This window comes from Elephas maximus, chromosome 10, assembly GCF_024166365.1.
Source record: "Elephas maximus indicus isolate mEleMax1 chromosome 10, mEleMax1 primary haplotype, whole genome shotgun sequence".
NCBI lineage: Eukaryota > Metazoa > Chordata > Mammalia > Proboscidea > Elephantidae > Elephas > Elephas maximus.
In genome coordinates this window covers 69,592,817-69,619,989 of record NC_064828.1, presented here as the reverse complement: position 1 = coordinate 69,619,989, position 27,173 = coordinate 69,592,817, and the positions used below count along the sequence as shown (strand labels likewise).

The following is a 27,173-nucleotide window of genomic DNA, read 5'->3' as shown; positions in this document are numbered from 1 at the left end:
AATTCATTTAATTCCAGTGCCAGAATTTCTTCAGGCTCGTATTTGGTTTCTGTGAGAATCTTCATGTAATTACTGCTCTTTGTATCTGTCGTGAGGGTTGGTTATCCTGCCTTTTTGGTTTTGGATATGTGAATAGGGCTTGATTTTTAAGATCTTCTGCAGAGGACTTGGCTGGCCTCTCTATCTAATGTTTTGATTTATTATGCATCTACTGTGTGTTTAGCATTGTTCTCTTGGTCACAGGTGGAAAGCAAGAGAAGTGAAAGATTCTGCCCATGCTTTCGCTTTTAGTGTAGAGAAAAGTGAAATTTACAAAAATCATTACAAAACAATAAATGACAATTAGTAATCTCTCGTTCTGTTCTGTGTTGGGATTTGAAATTTCAAATCTTTTAGGGGCTTAAGAGTGGAGAAATCAGTGGAGATAATGTAGAGAAGGAATCCTTTAAGGAGGAAATGGGAATTGAGCCAGGCCTTTAATAATAGTATAGCAGTGCTTGAATTGTTGGAGGAGAAAGGGATTGCTTGTGGGTGAGTTACCTTGCTTGGGTAAAGACGCAGGAGTAACATGAATTTGAAGAAAAGTGTGAAATAGGCTGACAGAAGTGTGGGTGTTTGTTTTGGGATGCAGAGCAGTATGGGCTGGTAGTGCAAGGTAAGAACCTTAAAGAGTGAACTTAAAAGTGTAGGAATTGGTAGGGAAGTGTCTAACTAAAAAGAAACAAATGTTGTAAAGATTTGAGCGTGGCATACACTGTAAATTTAAGGAATACACATTTCAGGTAGTACTCGAACCCTTGGGGTAGAGAGCAGGCTACAGAAATATTTCTCTTTGAAATTATCTTAACCTTATTTTTCACCTAGGCTGAAGAAAAGTATTCTAGTTTGAGTTTGTGGGTAGTTCTTACACATCCTATTAGATATATTCTCGGGAAATGTACTGTAAGAAAATAGAAAAATTTAGTTGGATTTTCTCAAAGAAACAATACTAAATTAGAGGTTTAAGTTTCTGTCCAAGGACTTGGCATCTGAATTTTTTAATGGAGGACCACAAACGCCGTGTTTTATCTCACAGTTAGTAGCCTTTATAAAGAGCGTGAAGTCAGTTTAACAGCACCACAGTAACCGATTATGTAAAATTGAATTTAACAGTGCATAGTTCTCAGATGTTTGCTTTTGTTTTGATAATTTTGCTTTCGATTACTACGGTAAGACAGGTGAACATACATATTTGCCAGGCTCATGAAATTCTAAAAGATTTTTTTGGCAGATGTTTGCACGTATTTTTGAGAATCCGTGTTATGGATTGAATTGGGTCCCTCCAAAATGTGTATCAATTTGGCTAGACCATAATTCCCAGTATTGTGCGATTGTTCACCATTTTGTCATCTGATGTGATTTTCCTATGTATTGTAAATCCTACCTCTATGTTAATGAGACAGGATTAGAGGCAGTTATGTTAATAAGGCAGGACTCAATCTACAAGATTAGGTTGTGTTTTAAGTCAGTCTCTTTCGAGATATAAAAGAGAGAAGCAGAGCAGAAAGACAGGGGGACCTTATACCACCAAGAAACTAGTGCCAGGAGCAGAATGCTTACTTTGGACCCTGAGTTCCTGTGCTGAGAAGCTCCTCGACCAGGAGAAGATTGACAAGAAGGACCTTCCTCTAGCGCTGACAGAGAGAGAAAGCCTCCCCCTGGAGCTGAAGCTCTGAATTTGAACTTGTAGCCTACTAGACTGTGAGAGAATAAATTTCTTTTTGTTATAGGCATCCACTTGTGGTATTTCTGTTATAGCAGCACTGGATAACTAAGACAAGCCTCTTTTGAGGACTTGGTCATTTGGAGATTTTAGGATGCATTAGTTTGGCTGTCTTTTTTTCTCTGTAAAGTCCTTTGCAGCAACATTAGGTATTAGGGCACAAGGTATAGAGATTTATGTGATTTTATAAGTAGAAAGAAAGGGTTTGTTTTGGTTTGTTCCTGCTATCTTGGAACTTCCATCCCATTAGGATCAGTAGCTGATTTATCTTAAACCCTTGTGATTATGTGGTTGCCTCTGAGGATTAAACCTGCACTCAGCTTCCAGAACACCATTCTTTCTTGATTTTTCATCTTCCTCACTCATTTCGCCTGCTTTGTCTCTTTTGTTGGTTCCTTTTTCTTCTCCTATCTCCAATATTGGCATTTCCTTCTTCCTCCTAGATGATGTCATCTAGTCCCGAGGTTTTAAATTACTGTCTATATGATCATGACCCTAAAATTATATCCAGCTTCAGTTTCATCCCTGTAGTACAAGCTTTTTTTTAATGGCACGCTCTCTGTTTTCACATGTATATTTAATAGGCCTCTCTAACATAACATATCCAGAAGAAAGCTCGTTTCCCCAGTCACTCATCCAGTTCCTTCATATCGTACATCCTTCAAATTTCATAAACCTGACCGTTTCTCAGAACCCCCTCCACTGCCGCTTTACTCGGAGCCACTATCATTTCTTGATCGGACTATACAATGTCTCAGGTTGGGTTTTGTCTGGGAAGCTGACTTTGAGAGAGTTTAGTGCACCAAATGTGTATTAGGAATTACCTTTGGGATCAACAGCTGTGAAGGGGAAGGGACAGGACAAGGAAGCAAGATTGGGCAAATGGAGAAGTAGAGCTACAATGCTGGCCTAGTGACACTAGAGCTAAAACGACCTGTCAGTTATCCCTCTTTGGACCATAACACCTTGATTAAAAAAAAATAAAACCATTACCGTCGAGTTGATTCTGACTCATAGCGATCCTATGGGACACAGTAGAACTGCCCCCGTAGAGTTACCAAGGAGCAGCTGGTAGATTTGAGCTGCCCACCTTTTGATTAGCAGCCTCAGCTCTTAACCACTGCAATACCCAGATCTTAATCAATCAAATTGGGTATGGGCCACTCTGGGAAAGGCATGACGTTGGATAGAGTGGCTCTCTGCAGCTAAGGGGATCCTTGAAAGCATTGCCAGGTAAAGGCTTTATGTTGATAGCATTACCAGCAGGTAGGGTAACAAGTCTCTCCTTGAAGAGAGATCTGAATTGTACATTATTGTGTCTACCACAGATTGTCCTTGTGCCAATAAGATCCACTCCTTCATATACATTTGAGAAGTAGCTACTCCAGGATTCCAGTTGGACACTCATTGCTCTCCCTCCTCTGCTGTTCATCCTAACTGCCCTTTACCTTTAGCTAGTGCCTCTGCTACTCTAGGTGACTTAACTGGTGTGTGACCTACACCTTCATCCCTGGTTACATTACCTTTCTTAGGTCAGAGTTACTACAGTTATTTATGTACTTTCACAACTGGGCAAAGGAATACCAAGAGATCCAAGAGAATCACCTAGGTGCCAAACATTTGTTCCCTGCCCCATTGCGTAATAGTATACCTGCCTCTTCCTAATGATCAAGGTCAATTACCTCTGCAAAGATGGCCACTCCTCTTCTTGCCTTTTGTTCCCTGGATATAAGCAGCTGAAGCAGCACCTGTGGTTTCACAGACTCTTATTATGTCTCTGGGCGAAAGTGTTTCCTCTTTGGAGACCAAGACTTCTAATCCTGCACAGACAAGAGTTGCAGGGAAAGAAAGCACAAATTGGTAGTCATGATAAGTGGGGCTACTCCAGCTTTCACCTCTTGTTCCTGGACCCATGTGTTTTTCCTGTTGGGGACACAGCACCATATAAAGGTATTCAGGATATACGTTGCAGCTTGGAGGATAGTGCTCCATCTTGTAAAGTTTCATCTCTGAACTGGTCCTTCAACTATGCCTTCAGCGGGCTGTTCCATTGCTCTATCAGACTGGCAGCTTCTGGTTTGTATAGTTTGTGATTAAAAAAAAAAAAAAAATTGTGATACAACCAGTGAATCCCATGGTCGTAGTTCAGCCTCCTCATCTCATTTGTTGTAAAGCAGGTCCCTTGGTCTGATGTAATATATAGGATCCCATGCCAGAGGAAAAAACACTCTTTCTGAGGAAAGCCAAACTCAACTTGCAGTGTGTGTCTATTTTTATAAGAATGAATTACTGTTTCTTCTAGGATGGAAAGGGCTCAGTGTAGTCAACTTGCCACCATGGGCCTGGTTAGTCTCCTTGAAAGATAGCAACATTCCAAGGACTCACAGTTGATCTGTGTCACTGGCAGACTGGATATTCAGCTTTAGCAGTAGCTGGATCAGCCTTTGTAAGTAGGGCCGCTGAGTAGGCTGTCTCTGTATTGTGTCTGCTTCATTAATGTGCCCATTGTGCTAATGCTGAACAGAGGCAGTCTGATGTCAACTGGCAGAGTCATTTTGTATACTTAGTTGTTTAGTTCCTCTTCCATGGTGGATGTCTTCTGGGGGACAGTAGCATGTGACATAAAGATCTACACACTTCATGCCCACTGTCATGTATCAATCTGTATGTCTCTACCCCAGACTTTCTTGTTCTCAACCTTCCAGCCTTTCTTATTCCAGTCCTCTGATATCAGGCCTTTTGTCATTGCCATTGCATAGTCTAATCTGAGGCTGCCTCTCTGTCTTTGAAGGCCAAGGTGCATTTCCTGAAGCTTCATCTATTGGGAATATTTTCTGTTGCCATTGAATTTCAAGACTACTCCTTTGTGAGGCTATAGTTGCAGCTCCTGACCATTTTCACTTGGCACACACATACTCAGCCAACCCTGCATAACAAACATAAACTTTTCCCTTCTTCATCAGTTAATTGTACGAGATTCCGCATAAGGTCAAAGGTGTGAGTTGAGGGAGGGATGCTAGTACACCAGTGGTGGATGACACAGGAGTTTAGGCTACCTTTTTATATGCAGCTTGCTCATGACTTTTGGTCCTGTTCATGCTTGATATTGGGTGTACCACTTCCATTTTTTGATGGATAGTTTCAGGGTCCATTTGACATAATGACTTGGTGGGTCTGTTAGAACCCAGCTCATGATGGGTAGTTCTAGATGTATGTGTCCTGTGGTTAGGTATGTCCTCTCTATCAGGGTCCAGAAGCACACCTAAAATTATTTCTCAAAAGATGTATAATTATCTGCTCCAGATGGCAAAAGGCCTTGCTTCACAACCCAGGGATCTGCAACATGATTCTCCCACTGGAGCTTGCATAACTTCACATGGCATTGTTTCCCAGTACTGATACATTTAATGTTATAGGGTCTGCCAGGGCACACGGCCCATTTTACAGGGTTGGTTGTATGGCAGCCTGGACCTTTCGCAGAGCCCTTTCCTGCTGTTGTGTTGTCTGATATATGTGCCAGAATAGGTGTGGAATATGATGCCTCCAGGACCTGAAGAGGCCTTAGTGTGCCTGTCTTTGTGGTGGGAGATGCAAGGTGCGATAATTTGTCCTGTATTTTGGATGGGATGTCTCAGGATGTCCCTGAAAATTTTTACTGAATTAGTGTGTACCTCTATCTGTACAGCATGGTGTCTCACCCTCTGGAGCACATGGTCTTACCAAGGCCTCTAGTGTGCTAGTCACTTCTTGCTCATTCAGCCCAGTTAGCATCATGTCATTTAGTATGATGGAGTAATGTGATGTTCTGCAGGATGTCCAGGCGGTTCAAATCATGTTTTATATAATAGAGAGCAGGTGAATTCACAGCCCTGAAGCAAAACTGTAAATGTTGACTATTGTCAGTTCCTTATGAGTGTGAACTGTGTCTAATCCTTGTTGTTGATAGGAATAGAAAAGAGTGTATACACCAAATCATTGCCCTTATGCAGTTCATAGTTCGTTGGCCGTAAGTACCAAGGCTGGGATATACTACCTCTGGCATGACAGAGAAACTAGGGCTAAAGTTTGGTTGATTTTGATTTCATCATCCTCCAGGATCCATCTGGTTTCTGCAGAATCCAGACTGGTGAATTAAATGGGAATATTCTCCTGTATTTTTTAGATTAAGGGTCGGCAAATGCAGCCCAAGGACAGCTGCCTGTTTTTAAAAGCTTTATTGAAACAAATCTATACCCATTTGTTTATGTATTGTCTATGACTTCTTTTTTACTACAGTGGCAGTTGAATAGTTGCACTAGAGACCATAAGGCCCATATGCCTAAAATATTTACTATATGGCCCTTTAAGAAAAAGTTTCCTAACTCTTGCTTTAGACCTTGAAGGGTACCACTAATTTTTGCTATCCCACTTTATTTACTACTTTGGCTGGGGGCGGGGCGGGGGGGGCAGTTTCAGAGATCTCCACTTGGACTTTCCTATTATAATAGCTCCTACCCTGTGGACAAAGGACCCAATGTGGGAGTTGCATCAGCCACCAAATATGTCTATCCCAGTTATATATTTGTAGACTGGGGAAATGGCCACTAGGTGAACTAATGGACCCATTGAACTGCTATGAGCTGGACCTTGGCCCCCATATGTCCTAATCCTGGCAGGAGGTTGATGATGCTTTGGGCTTATCAAGTATCATTGTCACCTAGGACCCTGTATCTAACAGTCCTAAAAATGTTTGAGCATTCCTTTTTCTCTTGTGTACAGTTATTAAAGTAAATGGCCATAGCTCCTTTGGGGGAAGGAAAGGGGGAATCATTACTATGTGTATTTGCCAGCATATTGCGGGATCCCTTCTCCTAGGAGCCTGGCCTCTCCTCCGTTCAATAAGGGGGAGTATATCAGTCATTGTTCTCCCTTTCACTTACTCTATTGTAGTCATACTTGCGCACTTGATATCTTATTTCTTAGCTGCACTCAGGTCGTTGCTCAAAATTTAGGCCTTACCTGATCACTCCTATTAAAAATAATCTTATCCGTCACTGTGTATCTTCTTTAGTTTTCTTCATAGCACTTAACTACCTTATCTTTTATCAGTTATTTGTTTGTGTGTCACACTCCCCACTAAATCTATAGGAGCAGAGATTTTTTTCCTGCTTTGTTTACTGCTCATTTGAATACTCTCTGGCAAAGTAGTAAGCTCTCAATATTTGCTGAATGAAGAATATTTTGAAAGAATTGAAAGTATACATGAAAAAAATGCTTGCATATTTTTCACCATGTCAGTAATATCTATTGATTTATAAAGTTTTGGACATATGTCATGTAATAACACGGACACATTGAAATTGATGAACAGTATAGGATGTTTAAGGAGCCCTGGTTGCGCAGTGGTTAAAGCACTTGACTGCTAACCGAAAGGTCAGCGATTCGAAACCACCAGCAGCTCTGTGGGAGAAGATGTGGCAATCTGCTTCCATAGAGATTTGGAAACCTATGGGGTCGCTACGAGTCGGAATCTACTCGACGGCTGTGGGTTTGGTTTTGGAGTGGGTATAGCTTTTTTTTTTAATAGCATGTTTAACCGAAAACTACAACAATGCAGTAACTAATGAATGAAATTAATAATGCATAAGAACTAAAGTTAAGTATTTGCACAAGTATGCATCCTAAAAAAAAAAAAAAAACCTGATAGGAAAAAGGAACATGATAACTACATGAAGTTATTTAATGAAAGTATCATGGGCTTGTGGGAGGGCTGACTAGTTCCTAAAATAATTTGTTGTTGGATGCCATCAAGTCACTTCTAACTCACAGTCACCCTCTGTGCTACAGAGCGAGATGCTTCCCAGTCCTGTGCCATCCTCACAATCATTGCTATGTTTGAGCCCATTGTTGCAGCCACTGTGTCAGTCCATCTCAAGGGTCTTCCTCTTTTTCACTCACCCTCTGCTTTACCAAGCATAATACCCTTCTCCAGGGTCTGGTCCGACCTGATAAGATGTCCAAAGTACAAAGCCATCCTTGCTTCCAAAGAGTGCTCAGGCTGTACTTCTTCCAAGACAGATTTGTTTGTTTTTCTGGCAGTCCATGGTATATTCATTATCCTTCGCCAGCACCATAATTCAAATGCATCAATTCTTCTGTCTTTCTTCGTCAGTGTCCAGCTTTCACATGCATACGAAGCGATTGAATATATCATGGTTTGGGTCAGGTGCGCCCTCAGAAAGACATCTTTGTTTTTTAACACTTTAAAGAAGTCTTTTGCAGCAGATTTGCCCGATGCAGTATGTTATCTGATTTCTTGACTGCTGCTTCCATGGGTGCTGATTGTGGATTCAAGTAAAATAAAAATCCTTGACAGTTTCAATGTTTTCCTGTTTATCGTGGTGTTGCATATCGATCCTGTCGTATTTTTGTTTTCTTTATTTCGAGGTGCAATCCATACTGAAGGCTGTAGTCTTTGATCTTTATCAGTAAATGCTTCAAGTCCTCTTCACTTTCAGCAAGGAAGGTTGTGTCATCTGCGTATTGCAGATTGTTAATGAGTCTTCTTTCAATCCTGATGTCCAGTTCTTCACATAGCCCAGCTTCTCAGATTATTTGCTCAGCATATAGATTAAATAAGTATGGGAAAAGGATACAACCCTGACACATACCTTTCCTGATTTAAACCCTTGTTTTGTTCGAAGGAGTCCTTCTTGGTCCATGTACAGGTTCCTTCTGAGCATAATTAGGTGTTCTGAAATTCTCATTCTTTGCAATGTTATACATAATTTGCTGTGATTCACACAATAAGATGCCTTTGCATAGTCAATAAAACAAGGTAAACATCTTTGTGATATTCTCTGCTTTTAGCCAGGATCCATCTGACATCAGCAATGATGTCTCTGGTTCCACACCCTCTTCTGAATATGGCTTGAATTTCTGGCAGTTCTCTGTCAGTGTACTGCCCCAACTGTTTTTGAATGATCTTTAGCAAAATTTTACTTGACGTGTGATACTAATGATATTGTTCAATAATTTCCACATTCTGTTGGCTCACCTTTTTTTGGAATGGGTACAAATATGGATCTCTTCCAGTTTGTTGGCTAGTATATTTCAAATTTCTTGGCATAGACAAGTGAGAACTTATGGCATTGCATCTGTTTGTTGAAACATCTCAGTTGGTATTCTGTCAATTCCTGGAGCCTTGTTTTTTGCCAATGCCTTCAATGTAGCTTGGACTTCTTCCTTCAGTACCATTAGTTCATGATCATTTGCTGCCTTCTGAAATGGTTGAACGTCAACTGATTCTTTTTGGTACACTGACTCTGTATGTTCCTTCCATTGTCTTTTGATGCTTCCTGCATTGTTCATTATTTTGCCCATAGAATCCTTCCAGTATTGCAACTTGAGGCTTGAATTTCTTCTTCAGTTCTTTCAGCTCGAGAAATGCTGAGCATGTTCTTCCCTTTTGGTTTTCTAAATTCAGATCTTTGCACATTTCGTTATAATATTTTACTTTGTCGTCTCAATCTGCCCTCTGAAATCTTCTGTTCATCTCTTTTGCCTCATCATTTCTTCCATTTGCTTTAGCTTCTGTCCGTTCATAGCAAGTTTCAGAGTCTCTTCTGACATCTGTTTTGATCTTTTCTTTCTTTCCTGTCTTTTTAATGACGTTTTGCTTTCTTTGTGTATGTCCTTGATGCCTCCTACAACTCATTGTCTAGTCTTTGGTCATTAATGTTCAATGCATCAAATCTATTTTTGAGATGGTTTCTAAATTCAGGTGAGATATACTCAAGGTTGTACTTCGGCTCTTGTGGACTTGTAATTTTTTCCAGCTTCAACTTGAACTTGCAAAAAGTTGTCATTCCCAGCATAGTAGACCATATGATTGTCCGATTCACAATGGCCAATGCTAGTCCATTGCAGCTTGCTGATTCCCAGGACATTGATCTTTATGCATGCCATTTCATGCTTTTTTTATCTGACACTATATTGTGAATGTTTTTACTCTTTTCATTAAATGTTTTTATACAACGTGATTTTAACAGATACATAGTTGTTCATCTTATAAATTTATGTAATTTGTCAGTCATAAACTGTTGAATATTTATGTAAACAATTTTTCAGTATTTTACATAAAGTTTCGTTGAATGTTCCGCAAGAAATTGTGTTTGTATCTACTTTTCTTTAAAATTACTGGGTAAATGAGCATTCGTAACACTATTGATGCATTTTACCAAATGGAAAGATCCTACCTGTTAACATTTCTAATAATAATGAGAGTACAAATCTCAGCTTACTGTCTCTTGCACTGCAGTAAAAACAAAAAACAAACAAACAAAAAACTTTGTCAGTTTGCAAGGTGAAAAAAACAGTGATAATTTGACCTTAATTGATTACTAATGAGGCTGCATATTTTCCACCTTTTCTTGGCCATTTGTATTTCTTTAATAATACTGTCTGTTTGTGACCTTACATCATTTTTCTGTGGGAGTGCTCTAACTGGTCATTAACTGCTGTTGTTGCTAGGTGCCATGGAGTAGCTTCTGACTCATAGCGACCCCAAGTACAACAGAAGGATACACTGCCTGGTCCTTCACCATCCTAACAATCATTGAGCCCATTGTTGCAACCACTGTGTCAGTCCATGTCATTGAGGTTCTCCCTCTTTTTCACTGACTGTCTGCTTTACCAAGCACGATGGCCTTCTCCAGGGACTGGTCCCTCCTGATAAGTTATCCAAAGTACATGAGACGAAGTTTTGCCATCCTTGCTTCTGAGGAGCACTCTGGCTGTACTTCTTCTAAGACAGATTTGTTTTTCTTCCCTTTTGGTTTTCTGACTTCAGATCTTTACACCTTTCTAGCAGTCCATGGTGTATTCAGTGTTTTTTGCCAACACCATAATTCAAAGGCATCAATTCTTCTTTGATCTTCCTTGCTATTATTCTGATAAAACCCCCCCAAAAAACCAAACCCACTGCTGTCGAGTCAATTCCGACTCATAGCCACCCTGTAGGACAGAGTAGAACTGCCCCATAGAGTTTCCAAGGAGCGCCTGGTAGATTTGAACTGCCAGCCTCTTGGTTAACAGCTGTAGCACTTATCCACTACACCACCAGGGTTTCCATTATTCTGATATGGTAATTTTATTAAGTACTTTGTTTTGTTTACTCAAGATTTAATTGAAAGAAACTTTTACGTAAATGAATTAACTAGTAATTGATTTCGTATTAAATTATCACATAGTAGAACACTCGTACTTCCCTACAACAGCAGGGATATTTATGTGATTATATTATTATGTTTTTATTATGTAAATATAATAATTATGTATTATATAAGACAACTTTCTCTTTTATGAAACTTAAAATTTTTTTTTTTTTTTCTGTCAACTAGGAGCCTTTTGTGGCAGATGAGTATATTGAACGTCTTGTATGGAGAACCCCAGGAGGAGGCTCTAGAGGGGGAGCTGAAGCTTTTGATCCTAAAAGGTGAAGTAAAGCATGTTATTTTTCATAGATTCAATTGACAACAAATTTATATTTGTAGTACAGGTGACTGTTGGGATTCCTTTTCAATGTTTTGTAAAGGAATTTTAGTTTACGATTGGACAATAAAAGACCCAACAATACAAATTGAGCGTTAGAAATTTGGTGTTGTGTTTTTCCTTTTACCTTTCTTTTATTTTATAGAAGCACTTTAATTGGTATAAGGAAAGGATTTTATTGAATATAAAAATTTAATTTTTTCTCAAATTAGTAATAAGAAAGAGTTGGTCATACCTGTAAAATAGAAACATGTTGAATATGTTGTTTTAAGTATAGTTGTAAATCAGGGGAACAGAAAGTCACTGTACCCTAGAATGCACAATTTTGTTTTAACAGTATATTTACCTTCTTGACTTTTTCGAATAGACTGTAAAATTGTTTTGTATTTGGGGCTCAATGAGGGTTCTGGGTGAAGTTTTCATTCACCTTAGAGATAATCCACTGAGAAGTCAATAGTTAAAACTGACTGTATTTTAAAAGTCATTTTTGTTTTAAAGCTGTATATTCTGGACAAAGCTATGAAGTTGTGAAGTAACGAAAAGATCTCATTGACTGAAGAAATCCCTTACAAGATGCTATACAGGAAATTTAACATGATATCTGTAGCTTTTTAAGTCTTTTTGATACTTTGTGAGTAAACTGATCAGTTCCTAATGATTAATCATAGATGAGTTTATACAGGTTATATCTTCCCTCTACTAGATTATTAGAAGAATTCATAAATCATATTCAAGAACTCCAAATAATGGATGAAAAGATTCAAAGGAAAGTAGAGAAACTAGAACAACAGTGTCAGAAGGAAGCCAAGGAATTTGCTAAGAAGGTACAGGAGCTCCAGAAAAGCAATCAGGTAAACATTTAGGTAAACAATGAATAGTCTTTCAAGGTGCCACTGGATGGGTTTGAATTGCCAGCCTTTTAGCCAGTAGTCAAGTGCTTAACCATTTGCACTATCCAAAGACTTCATAGTTTGTATTAAAAAAAAAAAAACCTCTTTCCACTGAGTCAACTTCAACACATAGCAACCTATAAGACAGAATAGAACCACCCGTAGGGTTTCCAATGCTATAATCTTCATGGAAGTAGACTGTCACATCTTTCTTTCAGAGAGGCTGGTGGGTTTGAAATGCTGACCTTTTGTTCAGTAACCTAGTGCTTAACCACTATACCACCAGGGCTCCTTCATAGTTTGTATGGGCCATAATATATTTCCTTCCAAGTTTAAGTTCTTAAAAAAGTCTAGTCAAATGATACTAACTATTGTGGTTTCTGTCCCCTTCCTGTGGGATAAAATGTTAAAGAGTTGTTCATAGTTACCTGTTAACAGACACTGTTGGCATTGGCTTGCTACTGAGTATTGGTTTGAGATCAGAGTACTTTCTTCTCAGAATGGGGTAGTATTCAGTCTTGTGTGATCCTTTCTTCCCTTCAAAGAACCCAAACTTTCAAGAATGACACTTCAGCTGACCAGTACCTTTAGGGGCTTTTTATTAACTTGAATATTTAGGTAGGCGTTTGCATTCTCTTTTTAATCATAAAATAGTACTGGACCAACTGTCCCCCGGATTAGGTTTTAACCAGAGGAAATCTGGCTGGGAAGTTTCACAGAAGCCAGGAGTATGTGCCCCAATGAGAATTCTCGTGTAATGCTGGGAAAAGCAGATGCAGAACTCTACCTTACACCACTCTGGAGAAAACCAAAGCACAAGACTCACCCTGGGTTTAGGTAATAGTGTGTCAGTGTACCAGTGTGACCCCCATGTGTATCAGAGTAGAACTGTGCTCCATACAGTTTTCAATGGCTAATTTTTCAACAGTAGATCACCAAACCTTTCTTCAGGGCATCTCTGGGTGGGCTCAAATCTCCACCCCTTCAGTTCGCAGCATTAACCATTTGTACCACCTAAGAATTCCTAGGGGTTGAGTTGACCAAGCTTAATCTGTAACCTCTGAACTACTTTTTTTTTTTTTTTTACTTAACTTTTATTAAGCTTCAAGTGAACGTTTACAAATCCAATCAGTCTGTCACGTATAAGTTTACATACATCTTACTCCCCACTCCCACTTGCTCTCCCCCTCTTGAGTCAGCCCTTTCAGTCTCTCCTTTCGTGACAATTTTGCCAGCTTCCCTCTCTCTCTATCCTCCCATCCCCCCTCCAGACAAGAGTTGCCAACACACTCTCAAGTGTCCACCTGATTTAATTAGCTCACTCTTCATCAGCATCTCTCTCCCCTCCGCTGACCAGTCCCTTTCATGTCTGATGAGTTACCTTCGGGGATGGTTCCTGTCCTGTGCCAACAGAAGGTCTGGGGAGCATTGCCGCCGGGATTCCTCTAGTCGCAGTCAGACCGTTAAGTATGGTCTTTTTATGAGAATTTGGGGTCTGCATCCCACTGATCTCCTGCTCCCTCAGGAGTTCTCTGTTGTGCTCCCTGTCAGGGCAGTCATTGATTGTGGCCGGACACCAACTAGTTCTTCTGGTCTCAGGATGATGTAGGTCTCTCTGAACTACTTTTATGGCCTGGGCCTGACCTGGATGCACCTCGATTGCTCTTTCTAAGTGCAGGTTAATGAGCATTCGTTAGCTCTGCTGCATCCCAAGGGCCAGTTATTTAGTGTAAGGCATTATAAGCTGATTTCTATTAAAAGTTCTTTTATTTAGATTTGTTCGCTTGAGCATATATGACTCTGAGAAAAAAATATTTGATAATGGAGTTGTAATTTAAATAAGATAATATGTTTTTAAGTAGGTAAAGTGATAGTTTCCAAATACATCTAATGCAGTTTCCCTTGATAATAATAGTATTAGTTAAACTAACAGGCAGTGGAGCCTGTCTGCCTGAGTTTGAATTGCAGGTCTGCCACTTACTTGCTGTGCAATCTCAAACAATTTAATGCTTCTGTGCCTCAGTTTTTTCATCTTTTAGACCAGTTGTTGTGAGGATTAAATAAGTCAATGCATGTAATATGCATAGAACTGTGTGTAGCACAAAGGAAGTCCTTGGTAAATGATAGTAACTTCACTCCCGCACACCCCTCAATTTAAGGTTAGAACAAAAGTACATACTGAATTATCAGCGATTTTGTTATTGACAATTTTCAGGAATCTGTTGCATGTAATTTTCATCGAACACAGGGCAATCGCTGTACCTTAGGAAAAGGAGAAGAATATTCTAGAAAGAAATGTACCTTTGCCTCAGTAGAATAATTGCTACAATCTTTTCCGTTTTCAAAACTGGGGAAGTGCAATTTTATAAATAGTATTAGCATTGCTCTTTGAATAGTTAATATAAATGTTTGTTAAATACTCTATATTTAATCATTGTTTTTACTGCTGACATTTTATTTTAACTCTTTTTTTCATCTATGAGCAAGGGAGTTTGTCAAGTGTACGGTTCCTTTGATACTTAGTTTATTGTTTTCAGAATCATTATTTAGGACTAAGTGGTACTGGGCACTTTGTTAAACAGGATGTATAGTAGTTTTGCTATTTTGTTTGTTAACAAATGTGTTCATAATAAAATATGATTATTTTAAGTTAAAAGTGTAAAAGTTTGCAACTTGGTTAAAAAGTTTTCAGATCATATGCTAAAGAGCTTGCATTATTTTTGTGCATCTTCTTATGTAAGTTCTGTATTATTCTTAGTTACCTAAAGTTAGAGGGTAGCAGTGAGATTGGTTGTTTAGTTATTGTACATATTAACTTAAAAACTGGATTCTCTGATTCTTCCTTATGCTTGTGCACATTTTTTCTAGGTTGCCTTCCAACATTTTCAAGAACTAGATGAGCACATCAGCTATGTAGCAACCAAGGTCTGTCACCTTGGAGACCAGTTGGAGGGGGTAAACACACCCAGACAGCGGGCAGTGGAGGCTCAGAAATTGATGAAATACTTTAATGAGTTTCTAGATGGAGAATTGAAATCTGATGTTTTTACAAATTCTGAAAAGGTAAGCACAAACACTGTCAGAGGGATCAAAGTAAATCACAGCATTAATAACAGTATCCTAATTATGAGCTACAATTATTACTTTCCAGAGGCAGTCTTCAAACCATGAGTAACTGACTTAATTAAAAGGTTTTATTGTTACAAAATAGAAATTAACACGCTTGTCTGTAGATTGCTGATAAAGTGTTGATGTTCACAGTTTTGATTGGATTTGACTAGCATTTTTGTTTATGAGATTATGTGCAATTTACAAATACTGAGGCAAATATGTTTATAAATATTTCTTTTCTATAATCAGCTTTTAATATAAACAGAATTTTTATAGTTTTGGAATAGCTACATTCCATTGAGTTGGGTGTGATTTGACCTAAATGTCTTTTTCTGACAATTCAGAGCTCTCTTTTTTTTATTTACTTGAAATAAAGATCTCTAATAAAGAATTAAAGCATAGTTTGGACCATGGAGAATTGAAAAATATGAATTGTTTATGTTAATCCTTTTCATAGCACTAGTCACTTAATCCTGGTCTAAGCGTACATGGAAACCCTGGTGGCATAGTGGTTTAGAGCTATGGCTGCTAACCAGAAGGTCACAGTTCGAATCCACCAGGTGTTCCTTAGAAACGCTATGGGGCAGTTTTACTTGGTCCTGTAGGGTTGCTATGAGTTGGAATCGACTTGATAGCAACGGGTTTTTTTTAAGAGTATGTGGTGGTGACTGCTGTAAAATCTTGAAAGAAGGTAATTTAGCTCACTTTCAGGGAAAAAAGAAATCAAAATGCATGAAAAAATAGGCATTCTTATGAATAGTAGATACACATAGTGACATAGTCCAGTAATATATTAAATACAGTCTTTCTGAATTACTCTAAGTTTACTTCACAGAATATCTGAGATAGTGGAACGTTAAAAGCTAAGTATTTTTATTGAAGTTTGCTTAGAATTAAACAACACATTTTTCATGAGTTGGAAATACAGGGTTACAGAATTTAATATTTTTAGAGATCTTTGAAAAATGTTTACATATGTATGTAGATAATTCCCTAAAGAAAAAACAGTGTTTTAAAGAATGAGTTTCAGGAATTATATTTGTAGTATAAAGTAAAACTGGTAAGATTAACATCAGGAAGGATATAGTACTTGAATTAAACTTGGAAAACACTGGCAGTATCTAGCTTTGTATATTTATGTAATTTTTATGTGTAAAAATATATACAAGGCTTGAACACTGAACTGTCTCAAGGTAGCTTACAGGATGGTTTATTTTTATTTTCTATGTTTTCTAAATATAAACAATATATTATAAAAATATGTTTGTAATACACAAATAAGAATGTTTTATATATAAAATTATTGTATATAATTAAAATCTTGTACCTTTTGGATTGTACAGTGCATTTATGCTCTACTACAACCAAAATACAGATATTTTACCCAGTCTGAGTTGTCTATTTAGTTGCAGCTCAAGACAATCATTTAGAATCTAGAGAAAAATAAAAAAAATTTAAATTGATTATAACTTATTTTTAACCTAATTTGTATGGTTTGTGATGTTTTGTATCATGAAATTATGTTCTTTATCTTTTCCTTTAAACATTTTAATAATCCTCAAGCAGAAAAATATTTGTATTACTATTTCATTCACTTCGTTATTTAGCCACCTGTATACTTTTTATTTTATTACACTTTTTGCTTTTATTTTTCTCGTAAACTCTCCTTATTTTGTTGTTGAGAATATACATAGCAAAATATACACCAATTCAACAGTTCCTATATGTATAATTTAGTGACATTTGATTACATTCTTCAAGCCGTGTAACCATTCCTGCCCTCCTTTTCTGAGTTTTTCTTCCTCCATTAACATAAACTCACTACTTTCTAAGGTTCCTATCTGATATTTCAAGTTGCTGTTGTCACTTTGATCCCATGTAGATAGTTCCTAAAGGAGCATAATGCTCAAGGTAGACCTTTACTTTACTAATTAAGCCAAACTGTTGTTCAGTTTTAAGGTGACGACAAGGGGATATCTTTGGTTTAAGGTTTAAAGATGATCTCAGGGCAATAGTTTCAGGAGTACATCCACCCTCCATGGCTCTAGAAAGTCTAGAATCCCCTTTCGATCGGGATTCTTCTATGGAATCTGTGATTAAAATATTTAGTAGTAGTAGCTGGGCACCATCCAATTCTTCTGATCTCATGGCAAAGGGGGCAGTTGTTCATGGAGACAGCCACACATTTCATATCCTTCTCCTGTTCCTGACTCTCTTCTTCTGTTGCTTCTGATGAATAGAGACCATTTGCTGTGCCCTGAATGGCTGCTCACAGGCGTTTAAGACCCCAGACACTATGCAACAAACTAGGAGATAGAACAGAAGCACTAAACATGTCACTAGGCCAGTTAACTGGAATGTGCCATGGAACCATAATCCTAAACCTCCAAACCAAGGAACTAAATCCCATGAGGTGTTTGGTTGTACATAAGTAGCCTCAGCCCTACTCTTTCTTTTTGTCATTGTTGTAAATGTATCTATAACACAAATTTTGCTAATTCCGCTTTTTACAGGTGTACAACTTATTGATAGCAATTACAATAATCAGCTTTGCAACCCTATCCTTAATCAATACGATTTTTCCATCACAGTTAACCTCCCTTTTACCCAACCCTCTAGCCCCTGGTAACCACTAATAAACTTAGCTTCTGTACATTTCCTTTTTCTTGTCTTTTTCTGTAAGTGAGGTCATAACAGTATTTGTCCTTTTGTGATTGGCTTATTTCACTCAGCATAATGTCTTCAAGCTCCATCCATACTGTAGCACATATCAAGATTTCGTTTCTCATACTGGCTGAGTAGTATTCCAATGTCTGTATATACCACATTTTGTTTATCCATCCCTTCTTCTGTTGGTGGGCATTTAGGTTGTTTCCATCTTTTGGCTATTGTGAACAGTGCTGTAGTAAACATTGGTGTACATGTTTCTTTTTGAGTCTCAGCTTTCAAGTCTTTTGGTTATATACCCAGTAGTGAAATTATTGGAAACCCTGGTGGCATAGTGGTTAAGTGCTACGGCTGCTAACCAAGAGGTTGACAGTTCGAATCCGCCAGGCACTCCTCGGAAACTCTATGGGGCAGTTCTACTCTGTCCTATAGGGTCGCTATGAGTCGAAATTGACTCGACGGCACTGGGTTTGGTTTTTGGTTTTATGGTAGTTCTATTTTTAGTTTTTTGAGGAACCATCAAACTGTTTTCCACAATGGCTGTACCATATTGCATTCCCACCATCAATGGATAAGGGTTTTAATTTCCCCACATCCTTGCCAACATCTGTTATTTTCTTCTTTTTCTTGAATATTATCCATCCTAGTGGGAGTGAAGTGGTACCTTGTTGTGATTTTGATTTGCATCTTTGATGGTTAATGATGTTGAGCATGTTTTCATGTGTTTAGTAACCATTTGAATGTCGTCTGGTAAAATGTCTGTTCAAGTCCTTCGCCCATTTTGTGATTGTGTTATTTGTCTTTTTGTTGTTAAGTTGTTGAAGTTTTATATATATTTTGGCTATTAGATTCTTGTCAGATATATGATTTCTGAAGATATTCTCCCAGTCGGTAACTTGTCTTCTCACTTTTTTTGTAAGGTCTTTTGATGAACAAAAGTTTTTCTTTTTTATGCGGTCCCATTTATTTATTTTGTCTTTTGCTGTTTGTGCTTTTATTACTAGATAGTCCATTGCTGAAAGCTAGGCCTGACAGCATTGCCCCTGCTTGTTCTTCTAAGAATTTTATGGTTTTAGTTTGCACATTTAGGTCCTTAGTCCATTCTGACTTTGTTTTTGTATATGGTGTGAGGCATGGATCCTGTTTCATTTTTCTGCATGTGGAAATCCAATTTTTCCAGCATTATTTATTGAAGAGACTCTTCTTTCCCCATCAAATGAAATTAGCACCCTTGTCAAAAATCAGTTGACCATAGATGTATGGGTTTATTTCTGGAGTTGCAATTCTATTTCATTGGTCTTTGTCTACTGTTATACCAGTACCAGACTGTTTTGATTACTGTAGTTGTAAAGTATGTTTTAAAATCAGGAATTGTGAGTCCTCCTGCTTGTTCTCCTCTTTCAACATTGTTTTAGCACTTTGGGGCCTCTTGTCATTCCCTATAAAGTTGAAGATTGGTTTTCCTATTTCTGTAAAGAAGGCTGTTGGCATTTTAATTGGGATTGCATTGAATCTATAGATTGATTTGGGTAGTATTGACATCTTAAAAATATTAAATCTTCCAATCCATGAGCATGGAACATCTTTCCATTTATTTATGTCTTCTCTTTTTTTTTTTTATCTCTCTCAGCAGTGTCTTAGAACAACCTATAATTTTTGAGGAAATGTATAGACTAACAGAGTGTTTAAACTTATTCCTCTTATTTTCTCTGCTTTGCTTCACTCTGTTCTTTTTCTAGTCATCATGTCACTGTCATCTCGGTTACCAGTAGTCATTCTAGCCTGCTGCACATGTGACATGATGACTAGGAGAGAAGAGATAAATGAGACAGAAATGCTGTATTCACTATCAGTTGGAGCAAGAAGTAGCAACAGGCTCTGCAGTTGTTCTTCACAGCTACTTGCTTGGTTTCACATGAATACTTAGATGGGAAAATCTGCGTTAATGTTTTTAACTTTTCCTTCACGTATGTGTTTTTTTTAAGTGTAAAAGAAAATGAATTATCATAAAATCAATTATTGAACTGTAAGCACTTTTAACCTGTGCCAAAATAAAACTCAATACTAAATAGATAGTTAAAGAAAAAGTAAACATTGTATAACTCCCCTACACTGTGGTGTAAGAGCAGTCAATATCTGCATTTTCAGAAATCTGCCCAAGCCTTTTAGTCATACAACTTGAATAAGTGCTTATACTTCTGTGCTGTATTTCATTTAGGAGACTTTATATTAAACTGTATCTTTGCTTTCAGAACAAGTGTTATAAATTTATATGTTCGTTAAATAACAAGGATTCTTTTTTTGTTCTGTTTTATTCACTTAGCTTAAAATGGAATATATGCTGCAGTATGAGCTAAATCATTTTCATAAATCTTGTTTATCCTTTTTGGGTTTATAAACTCAAAATAGACTTATACATTTGGTTTCAGCAAGCAGTAATTTGAATTTCTTCACAGTAAACGTGAACTACAGGTTTCATTTGGGAGGTGATTATGGCATCATAAAAATCACAGAATCTCAGTACCAGAAAGAGAAGTGTTTTGTTGATTCATGATTGATGATACCCCAAATGTATTCCTGTTGTTCACAAGGTTTGATTTGTTGTGCATTTTCAAAAGAAAATTGTGGGGAGATTGTGGGGATACATAGGGGATGCTACCATTATTAATTTTTTATGTGTGTGTATGTGTGTGTGTGTGTGTGTGTGTGTGTATATATGGTTTTGGGCATGTGTAAAGGTTTTTTTTTTTTTAATTATTGTTTTTATTTATTTTTTTAATAGATAAAGGAAGCAGCAGACATCATTCAGAAGTTGCACCTAATTGCCCAGGAGTTACCTTTTGATAGGCAAGTTTATTTCTCAAGAGCTAATTTGGATATATGGTGTAATTTATAGAATAAAATTGTGTTTTTCCCTGTATGATTATCCTTGCCCATTAATTCACCAAGAATTTATTGAATACCTCCTTTGTATAAAAAAAAAAAAAGTTTTTTTTTTTTTTTTTTTTAAGGTACATATAAAATAGTTGATTGAAAAAATACTGGTCTATTCTTAATATCTGAATTTAGCGATATGCTTTGAAATAATTTAAATTTTGATTTTGTTGTAAAAAAGAAAAAGATTTTTCAAAATATATAATCTTATTTTTTTGTTGTTGAGAATGTACACAGCAAAACATACAACAATTCAACAGTCTCTACATGTACCATTTAGTGACACTGATTACATTCTTCAAATTGTGTAACCATCCTTACCCTCCTTTTCTGAGTTGTTCTTCCTCCATTAACATAAATTAACTACCCCCTAAGGTTCCTATCTAATCTTTCAAGTTGCTCTTGTCAAAGTGATCTCATATAGATAGTTCTTAAAAGAGCATAATGCTCAAGGTAGACCTTTTTCACTAGTTAAGCTAAACTGTTGTTTGGTGTTAAGAAGATTTCAGGGGATATTTTTGGCTTAAGTTTTAAAGATAATCTCAGGGCAGTAGTTTCAGGGGTTCATCCAACCTTCGTGGCTCCTGGAAGTCTGGAGTCCATGAGAATTGGAAATTCTGTTCTATATTTTCCCCCTTTTGATCAGGAATCTTCTGTGGAATCTTTGATCAAAATGTTCAGTAAAGGTAGCTGGGCACCATCTAGTTCTTCTGGTCTCATGGCAAATGAGACCGTTGCTCATGGAGGCATTTAACCACACATTCTGTGTCCTCCTCCTGTTCCTGATTCTCTTTCTTCCTCTGTTGTTGCAGGCAAATAGAGACCAATTGCTGTGCCTTAAGTGGCCCGCTTGCAAGCTTTTAAGATCCCAGACACTATGCTCTAAACACATGATTAGGCCAATTAACTGGGGTATCCCATGAAACCATGATCCTAAACCTCCAAACCAAGGAACCAAATCCCATAAGGTTTTTAGTTGTACATAAGCAGTCTCAGCAGCTACTGAAAAAGAAGAGATTTAATGAAGGAGAATTTTATGTTTTCATTTTTTGCATTTTGAGAACCAGGATAGTAGGGGACATAGTGAGTTTAAGCACAGGACCATTCAGCTGCTTTTTCCTATCTGTAGATGACGGTTTTTAAGCTTTTTAGGGTCTTGAACACCTTTCAGAAGCTGATGAAAGGTATAAACTTTCTTCAGAAAATTAAGAATTTTTGTATATAATTCCATGGAGTTTTAGACCCTTTAGCCTATCCGTAGATCCTCCCTAGGGACTTCAGGTTAAGAATCTGTGTTTTAGATGCAAGGCTCCAGGGGCCATTGATAAGTTAGGTATTAATAGTTTCATACTAAAAGAAACTGTCCACTAAGAAGGAAATATGTTCATGATTTTCTGTAGTCCAGAGAATGCCAGACTCTAATAAAATCTTGGGAGTAATAGTTCCACCATGTAAATATTTACTTGTCAGTCAAATGAAATAAAGTTAAAGAGAAGTTCTGGTAGGTGACTTTGAGAATCATTTCAATATAAGTTAAATTATCAATGCTGGACAAGTATGAGATTATATAATAAGAGCTAAATAATGAGACTGACAATCATTACTGCTAATCCTTTATGGTGGTACAAAAAGCTGAGAGTAAAATGAAGAGATAAAATTTTTGCTAAGAATTCACTGTTCGCTCTATCTCCCACCTCTTTCTGTACCCTATTCTTTCCCTCTAAAACACACATATCTATACTCAGCTTTTCCTACCGCTCAAGTACATATTTCTCTTACAGTTTTGTTTTAACCTGTTACTAAGCATTGGAGTTGAATATATATCCTAATCAGACTTAATTTTTTCCACAGAGATAAATATGGCATTATATGCACTTTTTGCCCTACCAGATATGACTTTGATATGTCTTGTTTGAATAACTCTCTTAAGTTTTAATTTCCTCCTTCTTCTGCCTTTGGCATCTCTATTGTCAGCCACTCTTCTCTTTCTTCAAACTGATTACATAAGGTTTTTCAACATCAGTTTTCCATGCTATGCATTCCCCTAAATATTTGAGATTTGAAAAAGTTCTAGTGTATAGTAGATTTGTATCTTAGTTTTTGAATTTGTAAAGATTAAATAGTTACCCTGCTAGGCATGTTGCATCTTCTTTACAGCCACTTTTATTTTTCTAGTTTTAAAATAATTCACTTACATGTACTTATTTCATGATTGTTTTTCTTTTAAATAATAATTAGGGAATTTATTTTAAAAAATCCTGAGGGAGAGTGAAAACAGACAAATAACAAGTAAATTTAAAATGCCAGTGAATGTGAATTGGAACAGTAAAGTAAATTTTGGAACTGGCGAGGTCGTTAGGTACGTCATGCAGAACTCAAATGGCATCCGCCTCTTTAACAAGGGAATTGGTCATTCCATCAGAATTTCTTAAATGAGAACCAGCTACCCCTACGAATTGTCCAAGTTCAATTTTGTCACCTAAAATGCTTTCTGTCAATACTCATTCCTCTGTTTTTGTCCTTTTTTGGAGAAGAATCTTTTCATCTTAAATAGTTTTAGATTTACAGAAATGTTGCAAACATAGCATAGAGTTCCCATGTATCCTGTACGCAGCTTCCCCTTTTGTTAACGTCTTGTATTACATTGGTACATGTTTCACAACTAACATCGTTGGCTTTTTATCTTTCAGATTTTCAGAAGTAAAATCCAAAATCGCAAGTAAGCGGGGTTCTATTTAATTTTTTGAGTTGGTAATAAGATTACTTGTGTTAAAAGAAGAAAACAAATAGTAAAAAGAGAGTTAATGGGAACAATGTCGTTCTCTGACCCTGTTCCTGAATTTGATTTCTCTCAGTGAAAAAAATAGTGTGTATGTATATATATATCCCTATTTATTTAAAAATAATTGGTAGCATATTATATAAATAGTTTTATACCTTTTTTAATTTAACAACTTATCTTGGAGATTGTTTTATATCCGTACACATATGAGGTTCTTCTTTGAAAGCTCAGATTATATGAGCATTTCAGTACCTGTTGAACTCTTTACATGACTAGCTTGGTTTTTACCAATCTTTGGATTACGTTTTAGGCTAAATCTAGGTTTCTGGAAAGACCAGTATGTTTGCAGGCTGTATGGCAGCCTGTGTCACTGTTTGGAAGGCTCTTACATAGACGATTCACAGAAGCACCTATTTTTACAAAGGTCTAAGAATAAGGGTCACATAGATAGTTGGATTTTGGGGAATGGTATTTATCACTGTGGATTAGTCTGAAGGTCAGAACCATGCTAGATTCGAGAATATACTGAATCAAATAGCGTATATTACCTTAAGAAGAAATTTGCTTCAGTCTAACATTGTTCATAGTAGGGGCTTTTGAACTCTATTAAAAGTTCCATAGTTGTTCTTTCCTCTCCACAGCTTCAGGTTTAAAATTTTTTCTGTTGCTTACAGAAATGGCATCTGGAGGATATTTTCCAGTCAGCTGTTGCTTTAAGTAATAGTGGTAAATGGGAGTCAAATGATGGGGGGAGCTCAACTATTTTACCAATTTGGAATATTTTTGTGTTTCAAAAATACAAATTTATATATCACATTATGTTGTAGTGGCTAGAGCAACTACTCATAATCTCTTGTTGTTTTTGTAATTCTTTCAAAAGAAGGCTAGATCCGTAGTTGCTATATTTGTAAATAACTTAGATACTCATAAACAACTCGGATACCTTGTCTGCCTCATTGTAGCCAAACAACTTCCTTTTTATTTATTTATTTATTTATTTATTTATTTATTGTTAACTTTTATTAAGCTTCAAGTGAACATTTACAAATCCAATCAGTCTGTCACATATAAGCTTACATACATCTTACTCCGTACTCCCACCTGCTCTTCCCCTATTGAGTCAGCCCTTTCAGTCTCTCCTTTCGTGACAATTTTGCCCTTTTTATTTTTAGGTAAGTACCATGATTTAGAATGCCAGCTGATTCAGGAGTTTACCAGTGCTCAAAGAAGAGGTGAGATCTCCAGAATGAGAGAAGTAGCAGCAGTTTTACTTCATTTTAAGGTAAATAGTAAAAGTGAAGGCCAGTCTTTAAGGCTGTGAAGATAATATAAAGTTTTGTCTATTATAGTTTCTGATTATCTCCTAATAGTTAACATAGCAATAATTTTCATCATTTTGAAAACTTCGAATCTATATCTTTATCCATAAATGATCTTAAATGTTAGGTATTTAATATTATTTAAATAAGGATTTTATATTCAATAATATTAGTATTTTACCAATGAATGTTTATGTAGCTAGATATAAAAAATCGTGTTGTCAGCCTTTTTGTTTGTTAATATATCTTTTTCAATCAAATGTGTTAAAAATAGGTCAAAAGCAAGAAGACTTGACCTTAAATATTTGAAATATAGGAACCAGAGAGGTAGATGGAATGTGACTAGTCAAAGACTTAAATTAAATTCAGTGGATCTCAGGTGGTAATACAAAGGAATATTGACTCTATGATTGTGGAACTGTCATCCTGGAATTTAAACTAGGGAAAGAATCTCTGTGTGGGAATGTATTTTTTAAAGCAGGTGCTTAAAGAAATTGTACTTCCTTCAGCCTGTTTCTTTGTATTTGTATCAGATCAGAGAAATGTTAGACTTTTCATTTGGGTAACATATCTGAATGAATATTGCGAATAGACTTTGAGGCCACAGTGTATTTTATATTGCTTACTTATTTTTATATAATTTGTTAGTAGGCAAAAGATTCCGTTACTTTGAGTTTAATATTACAAATTATTTTGTGTTAAGTACATTTTGTTAAAAAGAATTCAATTTTAAAAGTAAATTTCTAGGTTATCACATTCAAGGGTTAAGCACTGTTCTGTCTGGATTCTAGCAAGGGAGTACAAATGCTTTGCCTTCAAGAGAAGGAAGGAGGAAATATATATACATCAGAACTTTCCTTAAGACCTGTTCTTTGTGTGTGCCTATGCATGTGTGTAATTTGGAGTTGAAGGAGACTCCTAGGTGATCGTAGGGCAAAAATTGCTATGAAGAATTTAGCGGGATCTCAATTTTCATCTTTCAGTCTAAAGCCCAACAAGGATATGAACTGAACCAACTGATCATTTATCATGTAAAGTGAAGACACCTATGTTAGGTCATTGGCCCACTACAGTTAATTTTATTTATGTTCAGCAGCTATTACTATTGGCTATTCACTGGGATGTAGGCATAGCTTTATTACATATAACGCTTCTTTGTGTTGAGATTATTATTAAAATTGAACCTAGACAGTGACAACAATGTGTTTCTTTCCTTTTTGTAGGGTTATTCCCATTGTGTTGATGTTTATATAAAGCAGTGCCAGGAGGTAACATAACAGTACACTTACTAGATTTTATTTAATGCTTATTTACATTTTAAAAACTGTATTTTCACTATGTAAAATGTCTGCTGTTTAGGGTGCCTACTTGAGAAATGATATATTTGAAGATGCAGCAATACTCTGTCAACGAGTAAACAAACAAGTTGGCGATATCTTTAGTAATCCAGAAACAGTACTGGCTAAACTCATTCAAAATGTATTTGAAATCAAGCTACAGGTAATTTTAAACAATGACAAATTAAGTAGCTCTTAGGACAATATGTTTTTTCTTTCCTATATTTTAAACATTTTTAAAAACTTAGTTTACTAGTGTACTGACTTTAGGAATAGTAATCTACTTATCCAGTTAAGGGTAAAAGAATATGAATATCATGTTACAAAATGTTTCATTGTTCACCAAATAAAAGGTGCTAATCTCCAAGTGTCATCAGAACATGTGCTTGAAATCTGTGTAGTAGTAGTAAAGTAGTAATAAATCATAGTAGGGTAACTTTAGTTGTTTTTTTTTTTTCCAGTCCTCACCATGACCGATAACAGGGCATTTGTGAAATTGAACAGGAATTACAAGTGTAGCCTTTAGGGTTTTAAATAACGTGGTACTAACTTGAAAAGAAAAACAGAAAAGGTATTTAATTTACAGCCTTGACTTCTACAGCACTGTGTTTTAAGGCAGCATTTCTTAAACCACGTTAACCACCGGATTAAGCAACATTAAATACGTGTTTTTTTAAACACAGTTCTGGACTTTTAATAGTCTCTTAAGGTACGAATGTGTATTGTGATTCTCTGGAAGTGGGAGTGAAATGTACAGCATTTTACAAGTTTACTGACCAAGGAACCCTACTGTAGAGTACCCGTAAACCCAGAGTAATGCCTATTAATGTTTCAAAGGAT

At 36.7% G+C, this 27,173-nt stretch overlaps 1 protein-coding gene across 1 annotated transcript in view; it reads left to right on the top strand.

Annotated features, from left to right (window-relative positions):
* EXOC5 (exocyst complex component 5) overlaps positions 1 to 27,173 on the top strand; it is a 57,152-nt gene that overhangs the window by 8,248 nt on the left and 21,731 nt on the right. The window contains exons 2-9 of the mRNA XM_049898064.1: positions 11,143 to 11,237; positions 11,997 to 12,144; positions 15,052 to 15,246; positions 20,744 to 20,808; positions 23,586 to 23,614; positions 24,850 to 24,959; positions 26,220 to 26,264; positions 26,356 to 26,496. Coding sequence (XP_049754021.1) covers positions 11,143 to 11,237; positions 11,997 to 12,144; positions 15,052 to 15,246; positions 20,744 to 20,808; positions 23,586 to 23,614; positions 24,850 to 24,959; positions 26,220 to 26,264; positions 26,356 to 26,496 — 828 coding nt within the window. The remainder of the gene's footprint in view (positions 1 to 11,142; positions 11,238 to 11,996; positions 12,145 to 15,051; positions 15,247 to 20,743; positions 20,809 to 23,585; positions 23,615 to 24,849; positions 24,960 to 26,219; positions 26,265 to 26,355; positions 26,497 to 27,173) is intronic.